General features: G+C 52.2%; 1 protein-coding gene across 3 annotated transcripts; it reads left to right on the top strand.

Moving 5' to 3' along the window:
- The first annotated feature begins 498 nt into the window (after positions 1 to 498).
- Spindoc (spindlin interactor and repressor of chromatin binding) lies at positions 499 to 13,584 on the top strand. Of its 3 annotated transcripts, none has more exons than XM_047519246.1 (6): positions 499 to 872; positions 4,063 to 4,392; positions 4,469 to 4,618; positions 4,777 to 4,902; positions 5,044 to 5,241; positions 12,828 to 13,584. In XM_047519246.1, the coding sequence occupies exons 1-6, from the start codon at positions 746 to 748 to the stop codon at positions 12,920 to 12,922; spliced, it is 1,026 nt and encodes a 341-aa protein (XP_047375202.1). In that variant the 5' UTR covers positions 499 to 745; the 3' UTR covers positions 12,923 to 13,584. The 3 variants fall into 3 exon arrangements, with proteins under 3 accessions (XP_047375202.1, XP_047375201.1, XP_047375203.1); XM_047519245.1 differs by having other exon boundaries at positions 500 to 872; positions 12,790 to 13,584; XM_047519247.1 differs by having other exon boundaries at positions 500 to 872; positions 12,744 to 12,878.
- Positions 13,585 to 21,592: the final 8,008 nt, after the last annotated feature.

Genomic DNA, 21,592 nt, shown 5'->3' with positions numbered 1-21,592 from the left:
TTCCTCTTCATTCTCTCATTCCCTTGTCCAGAAGGGTCCAAAGCCTTTGTTGAAAGAAAGGCTGAGCTAGTCCAAGGAAACCTAACGCGGCCAAGGTCACAGGGCTGGGAAGTCTGAAGGAATTCGGTCTCCACCCTTCCAAGCCCAGGCTCTTCTTACTCCCCCAAGGTCTTCCCGCCCCGGGAAAACCTGGTGGCTGGTCCGCGTAAAGGCAAAAGTGACCCCGATTGAAACCTGGGGACCTGGTAGCATTCTTCTTCTTTGCGAGCAAACAGCGACCGCAGTGGAGTGCGATCTCGGCCGGCGGGCCAGCTCCTGGCGACCCCAGCCTGGGGAGTCACCGCAGGTCACCGCCGGCCGCAGAGCCCTTCCCGCCGCCCAGCGGTCCGGGGTTCTAACGGGGCCGCGTGCCCGGGGCGGGGCCTGGGCGGGGCCGCTCGCGATTGGCTGCGCGGGGGCCGGGGGCGGGCCGGCGGGCGCCGCCGACAATGAGCCTCCATAAAAGGGATCGGCGGGGTCTGGGGCCCCGGATTGAGACCTGCCCGCCCGGGCTCCCCTCGCGCTGAGGTGTGTCGCAGGCGGGGCGGGCGAGCCCCGGGCGGCGGGGAGGGGGCTGCGCCGGCGGGTGCGCGGGGCGGGCCGCGGGCCCCGCGCGGGCCCGGGCGGAGGCGGCCGCGGGTGGCGCGCCGAGGCCTGCGCGCCCGTCCTCCGGCGTCCGGTCACCGCAATCGCCCCCGGCCGCACCATGGCTCTGAAGGCCGAGGGCGCCGCGCTGGACTGCTTCGAGGTGACGCTCAAGTGCGAGGAAGGGGAAGACGACGATGAGGCCGTGGTGGTGGCGGTAATCCCGCGGCCGGAGCCGATGCTCAGAGGTGAGCATGGGAGGGGACCGACTTCCGCGTCGCGGCCCGAGCCGGGGGCTCAGGCCGCCCCGCCCCCGCCGGGGTCCGGGCCTGGCAGCCCTTCCCCGCCCGGGTCTGGGCCGGGGCGCGCTCTCGCTCCTCCCCCGGCGGCGTTCGAATCCAGGCCTCCCGGATTCCCCCTCCTCCCCTACCCCCGCCCAGGGTCTGGAGGCTTCGATCCACGCCCCGCGCGCTCCGGATCTTCCGGTGCCCGAGCGCCCCCTCGCCCGGGCCCAGCGCGGGAGGCCCGGGCCCCCGAGGCGCCGGGTGTCCGCGGCTTGCAGCCTCCTGCCCGGCCAGCCTCTGTCCTAGGCCGAGGGGCGGCTCGGCCTCTAGGCCCGAGGCCAGGCATAGGAGCGAGGTGTCCAGAGCGATTTGGAGGGTGGAGGCATGAGCCCCAGCTAACCTCCAAGAGGGGAATTTTAAGAACCCTTCAAGTCTAAATCTTTCCCTCCCCCAGCCCTGTTTCCAGGCCTCCCACTTGCATAAGCCACAGGTGTCAGATTCTAGAGCGAACACGGGCGATGAATGGAACTGCGCACAGCACCTAGTTTGGGAAAAGCAGTTCTTGCCAGGGGGGCCCTAAAAGAAGCCATCTAAAAGGAGATTAGCCAGGGGAGGGGATTCCAGGAGCAACCTGGGAACACTCATCCTCCCCTCCCCCTTCACCAATTTCTTTAGTCCTCAGGAGCTTGCAAATCCTAAGAAAACAAGAGCCATCTTTGTGGAAATACTTCATGTTCTTGAAAATGAGAATATTTCTTCATTTTCCAGTATCTTCTTGCCTGAGGAGGACAGTACCCAAAGGGGATTGAGAGCAAAGTTATTCATTGTATTTCCGCTTAAACATATTGATATATTCTTGTACTGCCTCTCATCCTTTTTGGATCAGAGGGTTATAAAATGAGGGAAATGAAGGCCGCGTCCTTCTCAGAGCATGCCATCCAACACAGGTTATTTTCCTGCTTGCGCTAATATTTATGGAGTGCTTGCTCTTATTGTCAAAGACTTTCTCGGTTAATCCTCAACCTCCTTCATGGGTAGCCTCCCCTCTGTTAGAAGTCTGGAGGTTCATTCATTCAACCAATATTTATTGGGCACCTACTATATCCAGGCACTGTTTTAGTGTGGGGATGGTAACAGTGCTGAACAAGGCAGATGAAACCTGTCCTTGTGGAACATGTATCCCAGTAGCAGACAGGTAAATAAGTATGGTATGTCAGGTGGCAGTAAGTGGTTACACTAAAGTAGTATAAGGAGAAAGGCAGTAGGAGGTAGGAGTTTTAGTTGGTACATAGAGTGATTAGGAAAGTCTTCTCTAATGAGGTGAATTTTGAGCACAGACCTGAAGAAAGTTAAGGAAACCCGCCATGGAGATAGCTGCAGGAAGAGCATTGCAGACAGAGAAAAGCAAGTGCAAAGGTCCTGAGACACAAACTTCTGAAACAATTTGGGTATGGGAGGAAAGAGTGTGAATTTAAAAGTTTTTGAGGCAAGTGGAAGGACAATCTGTTACTGAGATGGAGGAGACTGGGTGTAGGTTTATGCGATATTAGAAGTTAAGGTTAGAACATAAGTTCCAGATGTCTTACAGGTCCAAGTGGGGAAATCTGATTAGTTTGGATACCTGAGTCTAGATTTCATGGGAGAGTCCTGCTGGAGGTCAGGAAATGGGTGAGACCAGAGGAAAGAAACCAACAGAGGAGTCCAAGAACTAAATCCTGGACTACTCCAGTGTTTACAGGTTGGAAGTCCAGTCAGTCCATCACCAGGTAATCCTGAGTGCCACTAGTTGCCAGACTCTTCTGGATATTGGACTTAAGCACAAACCATCAGAAATCTTCCTATTGGGCCAGGGATGTAGCTCAGTGGTAGGGCACTCCCATAGTGGGCACAAAGCCCTGGTCCAGCTGCCCGCACCGCAGGGGGAATAAAAAGTACTGTTGTCGAAGCCTCAGTGTGGAGGGGACTCAGTGCAGTGCAGCCAACAGGGCCAGGTGCTTAGGGAGGGGAGGGGGCTTCCTGGGCTACAGCACAGACCTTGCCTGGATGCCTTCAGCAGTGACCTGGAGGAAGTAAGGCAGCTGCCCAAGTGCCCCAGAAGACACGATGAAGGAGATGTGGAATCAGCACAGGTGATGAGAAAGAGCATCGGGGCAGTAAGGGAAGGTGGTGCCCTGGCTACTCAGTGATGAAAGTCAAGATGGAGACACCGATCAACACATAAAGCTGAACTGCCTTCTGGTTTACCATTGGCAACCTTCACAAGAGCTGGTTCGGGGGAGTGTGGGGAAGAAAACCTGTTAAACTGAGAGGTCAAGATTCTTGTCCACAGTCACACAGGAGATTCGTATAACCCAGCTGGGGCCTGAGTTGTCTCTGTCTGAGCCAAGGCTTGTATCCATTCCAAATGCCACCTTTCCACCTCTTCCACACAGCCCTCAGGTGCTAGGGCCTCCCATGTTTGTATTTTGTCCCATCCTCTGAATGGTGGGAGAAAGGTGAGAGGTAAAGGCACAGAGGATCGCAGACATTTCGCAGAGGTGCTGAGCTGCCAGGCTCACCTGGGTCAGAGGCTGCCTGTGTTGAGCTGAAGAGAATCCCTGCCCTATCAGAGCTTATTGGCCACGTGCATACGTCACTTCCAGCAGCGTGAGCAAGGCCGTTGCTGCAAGTGGTCTGGAAGCACAGTGAAAGGGAAGTCTAACAGTGAAGGACTGGTAGGCTTTTGAAGGGGCCTCAACAGGCAAGGAACAGGCAGTTGTGCCACTTACCATCAATCCTGTGGAGACAAGGTGTAAATATAAAATGTGATGAAATATAGCATCTTTGCCCTCAAGGGTGCTACGACCTGGAGTCGGGTACCCCTGCAGAAAACGTGGGGGCGGGCTCACAGGGATGACATCACCCAGAAGAGCAGCGTTGCAGAGGCTGGGGAGCTTTGGAACATAGCCTTTGGGAAATGTGGCACTAAGGCCTGGGACTAGATGAGAGAAGGTGTGCTCGAGGCGAAAGTAGTGCGACCCTGGGCACAACCTGCAGGCAGCGTCCAGGGCAACTCAGAACGTGATGAAATGCTCCCGTCTGCCCCACAGGTTTGTTATGAGCATTGTCGCTCATGGGTGCCTTTCCTGATAGCACCCTCCCTCTCACTCCACAGTGACCCAACAGGAGAAGACCCCACCACCTCCGCCCAGCCTACTGGAGGCAGGAGGTGATGGCTGCGAGGAGCCCAAGCAGCAAGTGTCTTGGGAGCAGGAGTTCCTGGTGGGGAATAGCCCGGGAGGCAGCGGGCGGGCCCTGTGCATGGTGTGTGGGGCCGAGATCCGCTCCCCATCAGCCGAGACAGCTCGAACGCACATCCTGGAACAGCATCCCCATACCCTGGACCTGAGCCCCTCTGAGAAGAGCAACATCCTGGAGGCCTGGAGTGAAGGGGTGGCCCTTTTGCAAGATGTTCATGCTGAGCAACCATCTCCACCCAGCTCAGGTAGCGGGGGCAGCCCTGGGGCAGAAGGAGGGTCTACTGAAGTCCTGGGAGCTCACGGGGTTTTTGCCCCTTTCAGAATCAAGCCGGGATGCCAAACCAGACCCCAACGCCAATGCAGACTCTGCTGGGATGCCAGCAGAGATTGTGGTCCTCCTGGACTCTGAGGACAACGCGTCCCTCCCGAAAAGGAGCCGGCCCAGGGGACTCCGCCCCCTCGAGCTGCCTGGTCAGTCAGCAGGGGAACTGGTAAGGTGGAGCGGGGGTCCGGGCGAAGGACAGGCCTGCGTGCTGGGCTGCTGCTGAGCAGGCGTCCTCAGGAGCCCAGGGATGGCAGGTTGCAGGTGTGGTGGCCTCTTAAAAAGATGTAGGGTCTTTTTTTTACAGTTCCCCCTGCCCCAGAACCTGGAAGTAAGAAGCTCCGTGGTCAGAGATGGAAGGAGCCCCCTGGGGAAGAGCCTGTCAGGAAGAAGAGAGGCAGACCTATGACCAAAAACTTGGACCCTGACCCAGGTGAGGGGAGGCCAGGGAGAGGAGGGCACAGGCCCTGGGTGCAGTGCTGTAACAGGAAATCGAGGTCGGTGAGTGCAGGCTGGGCTCAGGCCTTTCCAGTTGAAAGTTCCTGCTCAGAGCTCCTTCCTGTCCTCCCTCCAGACCCGCCATCCCCTGACTCGCCCACAGAGACCTTTGCAGCACCAGCTGAAGTCCGACACTTCACCGATGGCAGCTTTCCCCCTGGCTTCGTCCTCCAGCTCTTCTCCCATACCCAGCTCAGGGCCACCGACAGTAAGGACTCGCCCAAGGAGGGCAAAGCAGCAGAAGGCCTTCTCCAGCCAGAAAGCCCCACTCCAGGTGAGCCCTCCTGAGGGAGGGACGGGGAAGTTGGTCATCTGGTCTCTGAGGCTGTGCAGCCCTGGAGCCCAGAAAAGAGGCTGGTGCTCAGGTGCCCAGGAGACAGGATAAGGGCAACAGGATTTGAACGACCAGGGAGACCTGCCAGAAAGCTGAGCACTCCCGAGTGCTCCTTAGGAAATTCCCGGAGTTGGTCATCAGGTTGGGCTACGCCAGTGTTCTCCAAAAACCTCACCCATCTCCACACGAAACTGACTTGAGCTGGAGCCTGAGGTACCCACCTTTCCCTGACAGGAGGACCCCAAATGGGGGCTATCAGCAGTTCGAACAGGGGTCAAGAGAATAGGCAGGCGATGAGCCGCGAACAGAGACACCTCCATGGGGACACCAGCTCAGTAAATTCTTGATAATGGCAGCAAGTGAGCAAGTGCTCATGTTTGTATTATGTCCCACTGATCTTAAGAAACTTATAGCCGGGCGTGGTGGTACACACCAATAATCCCAGCTACTTGGGAGCCTGAGGCAGGCTGATGATAAGTTCAAGGCCAGGCTAGACAATTTAGCAAGGCCTTGTCTTAAAATAAAAGCTGCTTGGGCGTGGTGTTGCATATGCCTGTGGTGGTGCTGTAATCCTAGCAGCTAGGGAGGCTGAGATAGGAAGATTTCAAGTTCAAAGCCAGCCTCAGCAAAAGCAAGGTGCTAATAAGCAACTCAGTGAGACCCTGCCTCTAAATGAATTACAAAATAGGGCTGGGATTGGCTTAGTGGCCGAGTACCCCTGAGTTTACTCCCTGGTACCAAAAAAATAAAAATAAAATACAAAATTAAATGGCTGGGGCTATACCTTAGTGATAGATCACCCCTTGGTTCAATTGCCAGTACCAGAAAAAAAAAAAAGGGAAAAAAAAAAACTTTATGCAGTTCATTAAAGCTTACAAAAATATGTCATAGTTAAAGGGCAGGTGCCCATCCCCTTTTTCAGATGAAGAAACTGAGTCTCAAAGAGATGATTCCTTCTTCTCAGTCCTTATATGAATTTCCTATTTGCTCCTGTAACAAATTGCCACAAACGACGTGGTTTATTATTTTACAGTTCTAGAAGTCAGAGGTCCCAAATGGGTCTCCCTGAGCTAAATTCAAGGTGTTGGCAGGGCTGTGTTCTTTTCCAGAAGCCCTAGGGGAAATCCTCGCATGGCTTCTGAAAGCTGCTCACAAACATTGCTTGGCTTTTGGCCTCAAAACATCCTCAAAGCTAGCAGTAGTCCATAGAGGCTCCCAGCAGAGGTCTTGGTTCTGAATCATCTGCCTCTCTTCCCTGTTTAAGGACCCTTATGATTATGTAGGCCCTACCCCGAAGTCATCCAGAACAATCTTTTTTTGCTGGGGGCATGGGGTGGGAGGGTACTGCGAATTGAACTTGGGGGCACTCAACCACTGAATCGTATCTCTAGTCTTTTTTTTTTTTTAATTTTTTTTATTGTAAACAAATGGGATACATGTTGTTTCTGTTTGTACATGGAGTAACAGCATACCATTTGCGTAATCATACATTTACATATGGTAATGATGTTTGATTCATTCTGTTATTTTTCCCTCCTACCCCTCTTTTCCCTCTATACAGTCCCTCCTTCCTCCATTCTTGTCCCACTCCCACCCACCATTATGTGTCATCATCCGCTTATCAGCGAGATCATTCGTCCTTTGGTTTTTTGAGATTGGCTTATCTCACTTAGCATGATCTCCAATTTCATCCATTTGCCTGCAAATGCCATAATTTTATTATTCTTTATAGCTGAGTAATATTCCATTATATATGTGTGTGTGTGTGTGTGTGTGTGTGTGTATACACCACAGTTTCTTTATCCATTCATCAATTGAAGGACATCTAGGTTGGTTCCACAGTCTGGCTATTGTGAATTGAGCAGCTATGAACATTGTTGTGGCTGTATCTTTGTAGTATGCTGATTTTAAGTCCTTTGAGTATAGATCAAGGAGTGGGATAGCTGGGTCCAATGGTGGTTCCATTCCAGTCCTATTTTGTATTTTATTTAGAGACAGAATCTTACTGAGTTGCTTAGCTCCTCGCTTTTGCTAAGACTGACTTTAAACTTGTGATCCTCCTGCCTCAGCCTCCTGAGCCTCTGGGGTGTTGGGTGTTTGTTTTGTTTTTTGGTACTGGGGACAGAACCCAGGGTCTGGCACATGCTTGGCAGGTACTCTACCACTGAGCTACATCCCCAGCCCTGTCTGGTTTTTTAGCTGGCATCCTTAATTCCCCCTTACTGTGGAATAAAACATTCCCAGCTTCTGGAGATTTGGACATGGACATCTGCGGTAGCCATGATTCCACCCCCAAGCAGTGACAGAATTGAGACTGGAATGCATTCTATGGGCAGAGGCCCAACCTGCTTCCCATCTTCACCTCTTTGCCAAGCACAGCTCACAGCATCCCAGGCCCTTCTACCTCAACCTTTCAAGTACCTTCGTTTATTAAGTGTACACCACGGCACCCAGCAGGTCTTCCGGTTTTACACTCAAAGGGAGTCTTCGTTTCTAGTCCTAGAATGCCTTGTGTAGAAACGCCACTGGTCTGGGTGAGTAGAAGAGAAGAGAATCCCTGAGATTTTAGGATCTTTTGGTGTGAGTGGGCAAAGAGAGGGTAGGGCTCCACGACCAATCAGTGATAGAGATGGCAGCATGTTCTCAGCAGTCACAGAGTGTACGGAGGTTGCAAATGGCCCAGGAACCATGGGAGACACTGAGTGATAAAGCACCAAGTGTCCCTGGAGCCCAGCCCCAGGAAGCACTCTTGAGAAATCACGTGAGTGAGGCAGCCTTTGTCCCCAGGCTGTCCTGGGACACTGTTGGAGTCAGGGAGGTTTTCAGGACTGGTGGGCACGATGGTGCTTCCAGGCAGATCACGTGCTCTGGCTTGAGGTTTTAAGCTTCTTCAGAACACCCAGAGCTAGGGATGGCGCTCTGGGGTAGAGCACTTCCGAGCACACTGCAGACCCTGGGTTCAGTCCCCAGTATCTCTCTCTCTCTCTCTCTCTCTCTCTCTCTCTCTCTCTCTCTCTTCTCTCTCTCTCTCTCTCTCAACACACACACACACACACACAAACACAAAAGAACCCAGAGCTATTTGAATTAAGATCCTGCCACTGTTAAAAAAAGAAAATTCAAAATCATAGGTCTAGGAATTGGAAAAGGTCACTGTGGTCACATTAGCTGAGCTAACAGATAAGAAGTGTACACAGTTTGGGAAGGTTTTCTAGAATTTTCCAAGGACCTTGCTGAAAGAGGGTGGGGTATTGTGCAGGCTAGCAGAGAAGGTGAGCTGGGAGGACCCACTCACAAGTCACAGGGGGGAAAAAGGTTCTTTTTCTTGCTGGTGTTTGATTTGAGCAGGACCCTGACATTTGGGTAGGAAACCTTGGCCAGACAGAGGGTGTTTCCAGACTGGACCATGGAGGAAGCATAGTGAGAGAGCACGAGTGTTTGTTCCCTCCTGAGTCCTCAGCACCTAGAACAGTGCCTGGCACAAAGCCCTTAGTGAAAATCGATTGGAAAGTTGAGCTGGGCACAGCAGTGCCTGCCTTTAATCCCACCTACTCAGGAGGCAAGTTTGCTTTTCTCTTTAGGCCAGCCAGGGCAAGTTAGCAAGACTGTCTCCAACTGAAAAGGAGTCAGGGGTGTGGCCCATTGGTAGAGTGCTTACCTGGCATGCATGAGGTTCTGGGTTCAATTCCCAGTACTGCAAGAAAGAAAAGTTGGATGATTGCCTGCACTTGTCATTCAGGTGGTGACATTTCCAGAGTCCCCTTCCAGAGATTGGCCTTAGTGAGAAACAAGGGGAATGGGTCCCAGCCTCTGCAGGAGAAATGGGTGTCTGTGGAACGCATGTAAGCACCTACTCACAAATTGGAGAGAGAAGGGGGAACGGGGTGGAATTGGAGAGAGAAGGGGGAAAGGGGAAGCAGAGAAATTGGGGCAGGACAGGAAGAGAGGACTGGAAAAGAAACTCCTAGTTTCTTTGTGGTGCTGAGGATCAAACCCAGGGCCTCACTCATGCTAGGAGAGCATTCTACCACTGATCCACAACCCCAGCCCTATTTCTTTATTTCTTATTACATTTTTTTAATATATTTTTTAGTTGTAGGTGGACACAGTACCTTTATTTTTATGTGGTGCTAGGATCAAACCCAGGGCCTCACACATGCCAGGCAATCACTTTACCCACAACCCCAGCCCCTTGTTTTTTTTATTTTGAGACAGGGTCTTGCTAAGTTGCTAAGATTGCCCTTGAACTTGTGATTCTCCTGCCTTAGCATCTTAAGGTGCTGGGGTTACACACGTGCGCCACTGTGCCCCAGCTTGCTTTTTGTAGCGCTGGAGCTCTGGATCATTTCCACATCTCAGGCCTTATTCTCCTGACCTCCCTTCCCTACCCAACCACGTCTCTGCCCTCCTTGCAACCAGGAAGCACTGGTGCAATTCTGGTGGCTTTAGAAGTCCCTAGCTTATTTGAACTCTTACTATGTATTAAACTTTCCTGATCCGCTGCTAGTTCATGAATGAAAAGCATTATGGAGAGTGTTAAAATTTCCATTTTATACAAGAGGAGTCAGCTGGATGTGGTGGCTCAGGCCTCTAGTCTCAGATACATGAGGCTGAGTCAGGAGGACGATGCTTGAGCCTAGGAGTTCAAGGTCAACTGGAGCAATATCACAAGACCCCTGCCCAAATAAGGGTGGAGTTGGGGTAGCTCAGTGTAGAGTCCTTGCCTTGCATGTGTGAGGCCCCGGGTTCAGTCCCCAGCCCTAGAGAAGGAAAAATAAAACAAAGCCCATGGGTGCTATCCTCTCTGTCACCCCATCCCTTCTCAGTCTTCCCCATCAGCCCATACAAAGCTGTTATTTCTCCCTTGACCCCTCATCCCTCTAGTCCCTCTTCAATTTGTCTCCAAAGCTAAGGACCTTTTCTAAACTGCCTCTCTTTTTCTGGAATCTGCTTGAGTAGAATGTGCATTCTCAATACTCCATGCTGAAATTGCTTTTTGGCAAGGTTGCCCTTGACTTCCATAAAATGAAGTTTAGTGGAATCCTTGGTCCTTCCCCTTCTTGATCTGAGGGTAGCAGTCGACCCATCTCCCCCACCTTCCTGGTAATGGCTTTCTTCCTTGGTTCCCTGGCAGATGCTTGCCTGCCTTGCTGCCGCCTCACTGACTGTTCCTTCTGTTTCTCTTGCTTGGTCGCCTTGGCCCTCAGACCTGGAAACGTAGCACATTGCCTATCTTGCCCTTTGTTGAATGTGGACTTCTTCAGATCAGGTTGTTTCATGCACCGTGATGTCCCTGGTGGCCAGAACAGCCCCTGGCCCGGAAGAGGCGCTTTTTATATGTGTGGTGCATTCAATCCCGCTCCCTGGCAGCTCTGTGCAGGTCCACTGTTCTGCCATTTGTGTGCTTGAACCCCACCTTTAACCTCCATCTCCCCTTGGTTCCAACCTGTCTCCCAGCTGCCCCGGTGATATCTCTACTTGGTTGATTCAAAAGACTTTTTTCTTTTTTTTGTAGTTGTCAGTGGATCTTTTATTTTTGTATATGTGGTGCTGAGGATTGAACCCAGGGCCAGGCAAGGGCACTGAGCCACAGCTGAGGACTTCTTAAACTTGATATTTCCAAAGTGAACCTCCGGTCTCCTCCCCAGGTCTCGCCCACTGCCACCCTGCATGAGCCAACCCTGTCCTGGTAAACTGGCAGACCTATCTTTGCCCTTGTTCTTTCCCAACCATTGGAATCCTCTTCTGTTCCCCTCCAACCCCACATCAGTCCACCAGCAGATCATTGAACATCCTGTCACTGCCTCCGCTGCCACTATGCTCACCTGGTTCTGGCAACAACCTCTAACTGGGCTCTGGCCTCTGAGCTTTGCCCACTGTGCTCTGCTCTCGCCAGCACCCCACCTACCTGCCAAAAACTCGGGTTAGATCTGGTCACTCATCTGAGCAGAGTCCTCACAGGGCTGGTCCTACTTCCTCCAGGCTCCTGACCTCTCCCGCCACGCCCCTCTCTCGCACAGACAGCAACTGGCAGCCTTCCCAGCCTCTGCACTTGCCCTTCCCTCTGCCCAAAATACTGTTGCCCCATCAGCTTCTTAGCTGACCCTTGACATCCTGCATGTCACCTGCCTGGTGTGTTGCAGCTGTATCTACTCACAGATGATATACTGCAGCTTTTATTTGATTGTCCTTTTTATTGACTCTCGCCACTAGATTGTAAATTCTAAGAGGGCAACATGATCCGCTTCATGCAGTGCTGTGTCGCTAGCTGTGTCCAGCTAGAACAGCCTTGAGCGCATCATAGTTGCTCAAGAAGTTATTGTCGAATTCATAAGCAAATGAGCGGGAGTTCAGTCTTCCCTCAAGAAGCCGATAGTTACCCAGAATACAAACTGCCTTGTGTCAACACAAAATTTGAGGCCGGGTGTGGTGATGCACACCTGTAATTCCAGCTACTCAGGAAGCTGAGGCAGGAGAATCTCACGATCAAGGCCAGCCTCAGCAACTTACAAGATCCTGTCTCAAAATAAAAAAAGGAACTGAGGATGTAACTCAGTGGTAGAGTGCTTGCCTAGGATGTGGGAGACCCTGTGTCCATCCCCAGTACCATTCAAAAGAAAAAAAAATTGCTAAATTGTACAACTAAGTAGTAGCTGGTAAGTCATTTTGGTTTTACTGTAATCATTAGCACATCAATTCTACAAATTAATGGGGTTCACTGTTTGCCATACTCGCATACATTGTGCGTTGGTCATATCCAACCACCCTTCTACCCTGATCCCTTTCCCCCTTCCTGGTAAGTCATTTAAAACTACAGTGAACTGTACGACAAAATGGTACCTGTCCTCGCTGTCACATTTGAATAACTGTCTCTAAAAATCAGGAAAGAAAACCACAAAGAATCGTTTCCATGGCTGTGCAGTGGCCATAGTAGTGCACCGTCCCCTATCTTGAGACCCAGCTTTGCTGTTCTGAGTAGTTGCTCCACACTGCTAAGATGGGCACCTGATCCTTGTAGCAGAGTCTTGACCCGGGAGATCACAGCTGGTGAAGTTGCGGAGCAGAGTGGGATGCTAGCCCAGCACTCTTCTCTGTTATACATATTCACTCCCAGCTCTGGGGTGGGCAGTGCAAGGTCTGGCTGGTTTGGGGTGCTCTCCACCCCCCTTACCCCTGCCCTGTGCAGGCAGAGCCTCTTGGGTGCCCAGTGGGTCATGTGAAAGGAGTCAGCTGGAGGTAAGATTTGGGGGAGAGACATTGTAGGTACTGAGTCCCCTCTGCCTTAGTCCATGAGGGAGGGAGGCTTCCGAGCAGTTTCCCAGAGATGTCAAGCGGGCTCTGAAGCTGGCAGTGCTGGAGTCACCAAGGGTCGGCTGTGAATGAAGATGAGGAGGGCCTGCCACATGTGGGTTTGGTTAGCAGAGCTTTCACTACCACCGCAGGCTCTGGAAGGCCCTGACTCTGCTCTCTGCTCCCATCCCTGCCCAGCTCCCCCTCCGGGGCTTCGTGGGACACTGGATCTCCAGGTTATCCGTGTGCGGATGGAGGAGCCCCCAGCAGTCAGCCTCTTGCAAGACTGGTCCAAGCACCCCCAGGGCACCAAGGGGGTGGGAGCAGGTGATGCCCCAGACTGGCCCACAGTTCTGTCAGAATCCAGCAGTACTGTGGGGGGGCAGCCGGAGGCAGGAAGTGGGGTGTAAATTGTTGGTTTCCTGGGGAGGGAGGGAGGGAGAGGGCAGGAGGGAGTAGGCATTGTCCCCCTTTGGCTTATAGCTCAGAGCTGCCTGGCTCAGCCACCCAGAGTTTTAAAACCAGGTGCCAGGGCAGGATGGAGGGGTGGGGCAGCGCCCATCCACTGTTGCTTCAGAGCGCTGGAGGGTGCCTGCCCCTGGCTGGGTCTGAGGCCCGACCGAGGTAGAGGGTGGCCGAGGCTGTCGTGTGGTAGGGCATTGGGCCAGTGGAGAACACCTACCCCAGTCCTTTACTGACCCACACCTCTGTCCCCCACACCCCCTCCTGCCCTCTCTTGGCTCCCCACCATTCTCCCCTGGCACAGTGCCTTACACAGAGGTGGTCATGAGGGGGTTTGAACTGAGTCCCACTACCTCGGGGGACACCTCTCCTCCCCCACTTGTTCAGGCTTCTGCACCAGGAGGCCTCCATTACCTCTTCCCGCTCCATCCCTGCAGAGGGGCTCCATTCACCCCCACTCTCCCTTTCACCTCTTTTCCTGTTGTATATATCACCTTTGTTGACAATAAATTATTTTTTTTTATTAAGAGAGTTCCGTGTGGGCCATCATTGGGGGAAGGGGCCTCCTAGAACAAGCATGGGGGCAGGAGGGCTGGAAGGTAGTCAGGGGTGGGAGCCAGAGGCCACCTGTCCCAAGGAGGGAGTAGCAAGCACCAGGGCAGGGCTTTGCCTGGGCCTGTGGAGCAGGCCTGACCTGGTGTCGGCATCTTACCCCCGACTCTGGAAATGGGTCAGAAGCACATTTTAACATGATATCTTCTGATGCCTGGCAGGCCTCTATCCAAGCAAGGCCACTGGGAGGTCCAGGGGTGCTCACACCCAAGGAGCTGAGGGCAATGACCTTTCTGAAGTGAAGTGATCCCAGTCTGCCTGCAGGTAAAGAGATGCCTCTGGGTCACCCTGTGATGGGTGAGTCCTGACAGCCTCCCCTCCAGCCATGTAGGTCTACCCTCTGCCGAACGGCTTCATCCCGGGCTTCACTGGACCTGAGTCCTGACCTGGTTCCCCCACTGCCTGGACCACAAGATGACCCATTTCAGGTCTCCTCAGATTCTGTAAGTCCTGAACAAATTCATCTCAGGCAGAATCTGTGTGGTCTTGCCATTTCTAGTGAGATAGAGCTCACAGACAGCTCTGTCTCCAAGCCCAAACTGCACTGTCCTGTGGAGAGCCCACCAGCATGGTGAGTAGAACTGAATTCCCAGCGCTCCTGCAAAGTGAGGTGTACTTTAGGAGAGGTGGGGAACAAGGCTTGGAGGGCATCCCCATAGGACACGGACCAGAAAGCTCATCTCCATCAGGAAGGGCCTGGCCATCAGCAGTACAGGCTGTGTGCTAGCATGAGCTGGCATCACCTGTGGGATGTGGTCCTTTCACCTGACTTGATAAACTTGGGAGAAGGAGCCCAAGAATGTACAGGGTCCTTGTCCAGAGGAGGCTAGAAGACAGGTGTGGAGAAAAGGCAGCAGTCAAGGATTCAGGGTACTTCGCGAATGGCAGGAGGGCCACAGAACTCTCCACCCTTGTTTCTGCAGGTGGAGAAAACTTGTGTCCTACCTAACAGGAGGAATAAAATAATGCTAAAAGTTTGCCTTTGAAAGCACAAGTGTTCATCACAGGTGATTTCTGTCCGTCCATGGTTGGCTGTGTTTACATTTATACCAATGTGCTTTTAAGACAACATGGCTGAGTGTCACTGAGTGTTTACACTTGAACAAGCATATATAAAGTTTGTTGTAAAATTGTGATGCCAGTGCACCTTTGCTTCTGTTATATGACTCGTGGCCCCCTAGACTGTGAGCTCCTTCTGGGCAGGAACCAAGTTGCGTTGACTTTGTTTTCCTAGTGCCCTGCATTGGGTCTGGCACATAGTAGGTGCTCAATAAATGTTTTGTCAAGTGCCTTCTTGGTGTGCATTCCTGTGTGACATTTTTGCATGCTGGTCCCTAGGGTGTGGTTCTCTGCACAGGGACCTTGCCATTATGACTGGCTGACCTGATGGTTCCATGACAAGCTCCACATTCCAGCCAGCAGGGGTCTTTCCAGCCTTGGCCAGGACCCTAGGGACTGTAGGATCAGGAGCTGTCTGTGGACACCTCTGAGCTTCCAGGGAGAAATGGAGAGTGGGGCTGAGGGCATGACTCCACCCTAGAGTGGGGAGGACACCTGGATGGAAGTGACATGACCCCAGTCTAGGGTGGGGAGGACAACTGGGTGATAGTGACAACTCTCAGAACTCCCTTGCTCTCCATCCGTGCTTGAGAGTCCCTCCACCTCCAGCCTTGTTATCCTGGTGCAAAACAAGGCAAATGCCTTGCACAAATATCAGTGACCCTCCACATACACCCCAGCGCTAGTGGTGGCATCTTTCCTCAAGTGAGGCCCCAACCACCAGCTTGGGGAATGAGGTGGGGAAGAGGATGCTGCTGCCCTAACTCCTGAACCACGTCCCCAACCTCCTCAGTACTCCTTTGCTTCCTAATCAGCCACCTGCCCTGGCTCTGCCACTGCCTTCCTTGGGATTGTGACGAGAGCCTTTGGGATACCTAAAAAAGAACAATTTTTTCTACACTCACAACACTTCAGATATCAGACAGGGGGCGGGGCGGGGAGTGGGAATCACACAGACAGGTTCTCCAACCCTCTGACACCAACTGGATGCCTAACTAATTATGCAGTAAGTACCCGGAGTTGGACCCTACAGGTTAAGGGTTCAGTTCCTCAACACCAACTGCAAGTCCCAAGTTGTCACTTGTACTAACAACCAGCCCCAAAATAGATTTCCCCCAACCCCCTCCTCAGAGCTCAGGGCAACATTTAGTTTTACTGGTTTATTATAAAGTATGTCAGGAACCAGGTGCAGTGGTGCTCGCCTGTAACTGCGGAGGCAGGAAGATCATGAGTTCGAGGCCAGGCTCAGCAATTTAACGAGTCCCTAAGCAACTTGGTGAGACCCTGTCTCAAATTAAAAAATAAAAGGGGATTGGGGATGTGGCTCCGTAGTTAAGCGCCCCTGGGTTCAATCCTCAGTACCAATAAATAAATAATGTTACAAAGGATAGAGATCAACAACCGTATGACAAAGATACATAGGGCTTGGTATGCAAAGGTCCTGAGCACAGGAGGCGCGGTCCTAGAGGACTCGGGTGTGCTGGCCTCCCCGCTGAACTGGAAGCTTTGAGGGTGTTCACAGAGGCCTCATTAGGCATACCTGATTAAATCATTGGCCATTTTCCAGTCCCTCCTCCCTCCCGAGGTCAGAGGGTGGGACCGAAAGTTCCAATCCTCTGATCACGTATTTGGTTCCTCTAGCTACCAGTCCCATCCTCCGAGTCACCTGAGCTTGAACTCAGGTGTGGCGGGAAGGGACTCATCATGCATAACAACGGAGGCTTTTGTTATTCCAAGGGGTTCAGGACCTCTTTGCAGCGAGCCAGGACAAAGATCAAATAGATTTTCTTTTTATATCACAATACCGCTAACCGTTTTTCTGCCCAGGGCAGAATCCGGAGACCGGGAGGAAGAAGCGCCTTCCCTCGCTGAAGGGAAATTGGAGCCCGTGGGGCGTGACCAAGAAGGGGCGTGGCCAGGGTGGGCGAGGCTAGGACGGGGGCGTGTCTAGGGACCGCGAGCACCGCAACGGTGTGACTCTCGGGTCCAGGCTCTTCTTTTCGGCCCCTGAACCGATGGACGTCCTCCAGCCCCTGGTTCCCGTTCCTCTACGTTGAGTGGTGTGGTCACATGGAACACGCGCGCACACACACACGCACGCACGCGGAGCTGGGCTCAAATGAGACGTGATGCATTGGGGGCCGTTTGTAAACTCAAGTCCTGCCTACCCTTGAGGTGTGCGAGCCTGGGAGGCTGGGATGGCTTGCAGCCTGTGACCAGAGTTCACACAAGGGGGACTGGGGCTCAGTGGCTCTGCTGTACTCCGTGTCTGCCTTCCCACCTTCCCAGGGTCAGGTGCCCCAGTCCAGGACCTGGACACTTCCGAATCTGGACGATCCCTTTCTGCCCCGTTCTAGGGTCAGATGTGCCAGCCCTCCCAGGAAGAATTTTTGGCTTTTCCAACAGCAGCTAAAGCGTCAGATCTCCAGGCTCCCACATCTAGGGGGCAGAGGAAGTAGGAGCAGTGGGGGAGGGGTGATGACCCCTCGAGATGACCATTCCACAAATGTTAGTGAAGGACCCCATGGACAGGCACGATGCTAGGAGCTTCGGAGCACCAGACACCTGCCCTAGTTTCCTCAGGGTGTCACAGGAGAAGAGCTATCTCTGAAGTAGAATCTGAAGAGTTCCTGGAGAGAAGGGGGAACTTAGGACCAGGGGGTGCTTGGCACACCTGCCACCTGCCAAATGCATAAACAGGTTTCTTTAGAGAAGTAGCTACATAATCAAGGAGGGAGAAACAGCAACCTGTTGGCATATTTACGGAGGGACATTTGCTAGAGACTGGCTTAGAGATGGCACCAGGGTGGAGCCCCACGATGGTGCCCCATTTCCCCTGAGCCTGCCCAGTGCCCTCCTGGTACTTTTGTAGGCAAGGGCCCAGGCTCTTCTCTCAGGAGTTGCATCCATTCCTAGGCGCTTTCTGCACTGCAGTGGTTCTTGGGTGTTTCCCACATTTCAACAGCTCAAGGGTACTTCCATTGAGACTCAGTATCTCTCCTTTTTTCCCAAATTCCCATCTCAGTGGGTCATTCCACATGTGCCCACCCTATGGGTGAGAAAATTGAGGCATAGGGAGTTGAACATGGTGACTTCATTCTTCAAGTAAAGGAGGAAAGCCAGCCTGAGCCAGGTTTCTCTGGTTCCAGAGCCCCACTATCTACTGTACAACATGTCCTGGCACCTGGTCCTGGCACCTGCTGGGATCCTGCTCTGTGCCTGGCAGTGCTGATTGGAGGGACTCACCAATGTGGAAGGGTGCTCATTTTATCAGGACCATGAGACTGTGACAGAAATCCAAGCCTAGGGCTTTGAGGGTGGAGGATATCCTGCTTCTCACCTGCCCCTTTCTCCATGAAGCGGATAGACCCTGGCTGGCCTCCAGCCCTGGCCTCCAGCCCTGACTCAGGCTGGGTCTCAATGTTTGGAAGGTACAAAAGCAGTGACTTGTATAGTCATACCCATACAAGCTGGGGCCACTATAGGGGCCAGGGCATGGGGGATGGGGTTTCTAATCCTGGTGGGAGACAGACTGGTCCAGAAGCAGCAAGCAGCTGAGAGGAGGGGAACTTTATTTTATGCTGGTGGGCTCAGAGGAAAACCAAAACTCCAAATTCAAGCCCTGATCTACAGTTTCTCACAATCGTATAGGTTATCTGACGTCATCTTAGGCCCGTCCTATCCTTGGGGTTTTCCTAATCTGCGCGGCTGAAGGCCGGTGCAGGTCTCTAACACAGAGCTGCCCACAGAACAGATAAGGAGGAGCGGCTCTTTCCACAGCGTCCATTAGGTTTCAGGAGGGAGGAGTCAGACTCCCAGGGCTGTCACTGACCCTGCAGAAGGTAGGGACCTGGTTAAGGAGGCTTCCTGGAGAAAGGCTGCGAGAGGGGAGGGGACTGACCCCTCCCCAGGCCCTGGACGCTTTCCATAACATTTCTGTCATTTCATTTCACAACCAGGTCTGGTTTTGCCATCGCAGTCTCAGATCCTGTCCTGTCCCCTGGGCACCCTCTCACTCACCTGGAACAAGATTTCCATTTGCCCACTACAGCACCCATGTCTTCCTGAGTGAGGAGTTTGCCCACGCCCCTCCCACTGAGGTCAGATTTGTGGTCAAATAAGAATGACTATAGGGGCTGGGGAGATAGCTCAGTTGGTAGAGTGCTTGCCTTGTAAGCACAAGGCCCTGAGTTCGATCCCCAGCACCCAAAAAAAAAAAAAAAAAAAAAAAAAAAAAAGAATGACTATATATGGGCAGTGGCCACGACTCACACCCAAAAGCCAAGCAGACCTGGGTTCTGTCTGTGAGCAGCTTGAGATGCAAGTGCTCCCCAGACGCTCTGGAGTGACACCCTTGTCCTCGTGGCCTCTGTGTCAGGCACTGAGAATGCAGCCAGGAGCATGGTAGACAAAGCCACTCCATGATGCGCCCATTCCAGGGGAGACTGATGCAAAACACAGATTCTCCATGTTCACCCAGGAATAAGTGCCAGGAAGAAAAACAGAGAATGATGGAGGGGTGCTGATTTTTATTTATTATTATTTTTTTAATAAGAAGATATTCATTGACTAATTGGGGAATGTGCACACAGACTGAATATTAGATATTAGGAAACACTAAATTGTTTTTGCTGTTCTGGGGATGAAGCCCAGGGCTCTCACAATACTGGACTAGTGCTGTGCCCCTGACACTTTTTCCTTTTTTTGGGAAGGGGGCACTGGGAATTGAACCCAGGGGCACTCTACCACTGAGCCACATCTCCCCAGTCTTTTTTATTATTATTAAATTTATGTATTTATGTATTTATTTATTTATTTATTGGTACCAGGCATTGAACCTAGGGGCTTTTACTACTAAGCTACACCCCCCCCTCCCCCAAGCCCTTTCTTTTGAGACAGGTTCTCTCTAAGTTGCTTAGGGCCTCACTAAGTTGCTAAGGACAGCTTCGAACCTGTGATCCTCCTGCCTCAGTCTTTAATTTCTTTACTTTGAGACAGACTCTCACCAAGTTGTTGAGTCTCACTAAATTGCCGAGGCTGGCCTTGAACTTGCTGTCCTCCTGCCTCAACGTCCAGAGTGGCTGGGATTACAGGCAAATGCTGCTGTGCTTGGCTGGTTCAACCTGTTAGAGCTTTTCATTCCTCTTTTCATCCTTCCTTTCTTATGCACACAGTGGTTTGCTCTGTAGACAGGCTTTCTCCATTCTGGACCTGGTTGATTGCATGCATGCCCATGACCTTGTTTAGCAAGTTCATCCATCCATCCACAAAGGCCATCCTTTTTCTTTCTTTCTTTTCTGTGGTTTTGGGGATGGAACTCAGTGCTCCACCACTGAGTGACACTCCCAGTCCCACAGGGGCAATTTTGAGAAGGGGGCTAGAAGAGCTTTTTCAGGAAGCAGTTAAACGGATAACTCAATGAAGTGAAGGAAAGAGGCATGTAGTTAAAGAGGGACAGAGCCTTCTGGGCAGAGGGACAAGTGCCAAAGCCCTTTTCCCTGAGGAGTCACAGACAACTAGCATTTGCTAGGCACTGTTTGAGGGCATCGGAGTAGGGAACCACCATGAACCGGAACAGGCCCCTGTCCTCTTTGGGGCTGTGGACCTCAGGAGTGTCTTTCCTGGGGAGATCAGTGAGGACAGCTGGAGTGTTCCTGCTGGACACCCCCGACTGCCTGTTCCAGCAGCCACTGCATGGCTGGCTCAGTGGTACAGCGCTGGCCTAGCATGTTCCAGGACCTCGGTTTAATCCCCAGCAGCACAAAAAGAACAAAAGATGGACAGACTCAGAAGGGCGCAGGCCCCGTCTGACGCCCTTCTCATCCCATCTCCCCAGATTGGTCACCAGTGGCCTCAGTGGTCTGTTGGACTTTCCTTAGCATTGCAGGCGTGGTCTGAGCAAGGTTGTCAGGGGCATGGCCTCCTCCATCACAGGAGTGATGCCAGGGGTCATAGGCAAGGAAGCGGGAGGTGGATGTCTTCACGGAGTTGGAGTCTTGCAGCTGGAAGACTCCATATAGAGCAGAATATACCTCCCTTTCTTTGTACAGAAAAGGAAGCTAAGGTCCCAACAGAGGAAGGGAGCTACTTAAGCCATCAGCATGGACTCACTTATTTCTCATCCAGTGTTGCTTTTCTGGGAAGTGGGGAGGGAATAGCAGAGAAATGTGAAAGAAGACCCCCAGAGACTGGCCAGCATTCACCTCAAAATCGAAGCAGCCCCCACAAAATGATGGCCAGGTCCCAGGCTCGGCCTAAGCATGTTTCATATATTAGCTCATTATTTTTTTTATTTTTTGTACTGGGGATTGAACCCAGGGGCCCTTAGCAAGGGACCAAGCATCTCTGAGCTTCTATTTCCTAATTAGTAAGCTGACAATGCCTCTCTGCTCATTGTTTGAGAATTAGATGTAATAATGCCCGTACAATATGCCAGCTCTCAAGTTCTTAGCCAAAACCAATAAAGGAGAAGAGCAGAGGTTCCCACCCTGGTGGTGAGCCATGGCTGGGGTGGGGGAAGACCTACCACCAATACTAAGAGGCGTGGTGTTTCATGTTCTGACATCTCTGATATGTCCTAAGTCCAGTGTGACATGTGTCAGTGGGAATAAAGTGCTTGACAGAAATTCAGAGATGTGAGACAAGTAGGGAAAGGCTCTGTAAGATGGAAGGGTGTCTGCCAGGTCAGAGGGCAGGAGGAGATCTTGCTTTGCCCCAGTCATCTCTTTTGTTTTAATATTTATTTATTTATTGGGATACTGGGGATTGAACCCAGAGGCACTTTGCCACCGAGCTACATCCCCAGACCTTTTTATTTTTTTATTTTAAGACAGGATCTCACTTACTTGCTTAGAGCTTTGCTAAGTTC

Source organism: Sciurus carolinensis, chromosome 11 (assembly GCF_902686445.1).
Source record: "Sciurus carolinensis chromosome 11, mSciCar1.2, whole genome shotgun sequence".
NCBI lineage: Eukaryota > Metazoa > Chordata > Mammalia > Rodentia > Sciuridae > Sciurus > Sciurus carolinensis.
Note: the sequence above shows the minus strand (reverse complement) of the source record. Positions and strands in the feature narration are given on the sequence as shown.

Excerpts from the sequence above, each read along its gene's own strand:
- Spindoc (XM_047519245.1), top strand. The coding sequence starts at position 746 with ATGGCTCTGAAGGCCGAGGGCGCCGCGCTGGACTGCTTCGAGGTGACG. Across the intron at positions 4,393-4,468 it reads ACCATCTCCACCCAGCTCAG|AATCAAGCCGGGATGCCAAA; the intron begins GTAGCGGGGGCA and ends TGCCCCTTTCAG. Across the intron at positions 4,619-4,776 it reads CCGCCCCCTCGAGCTGCCTG|TTCCCCCTGCCCCAGAACCT; the intron begins GTCAGTCAGCAG and ends TTTTTTTTACAG.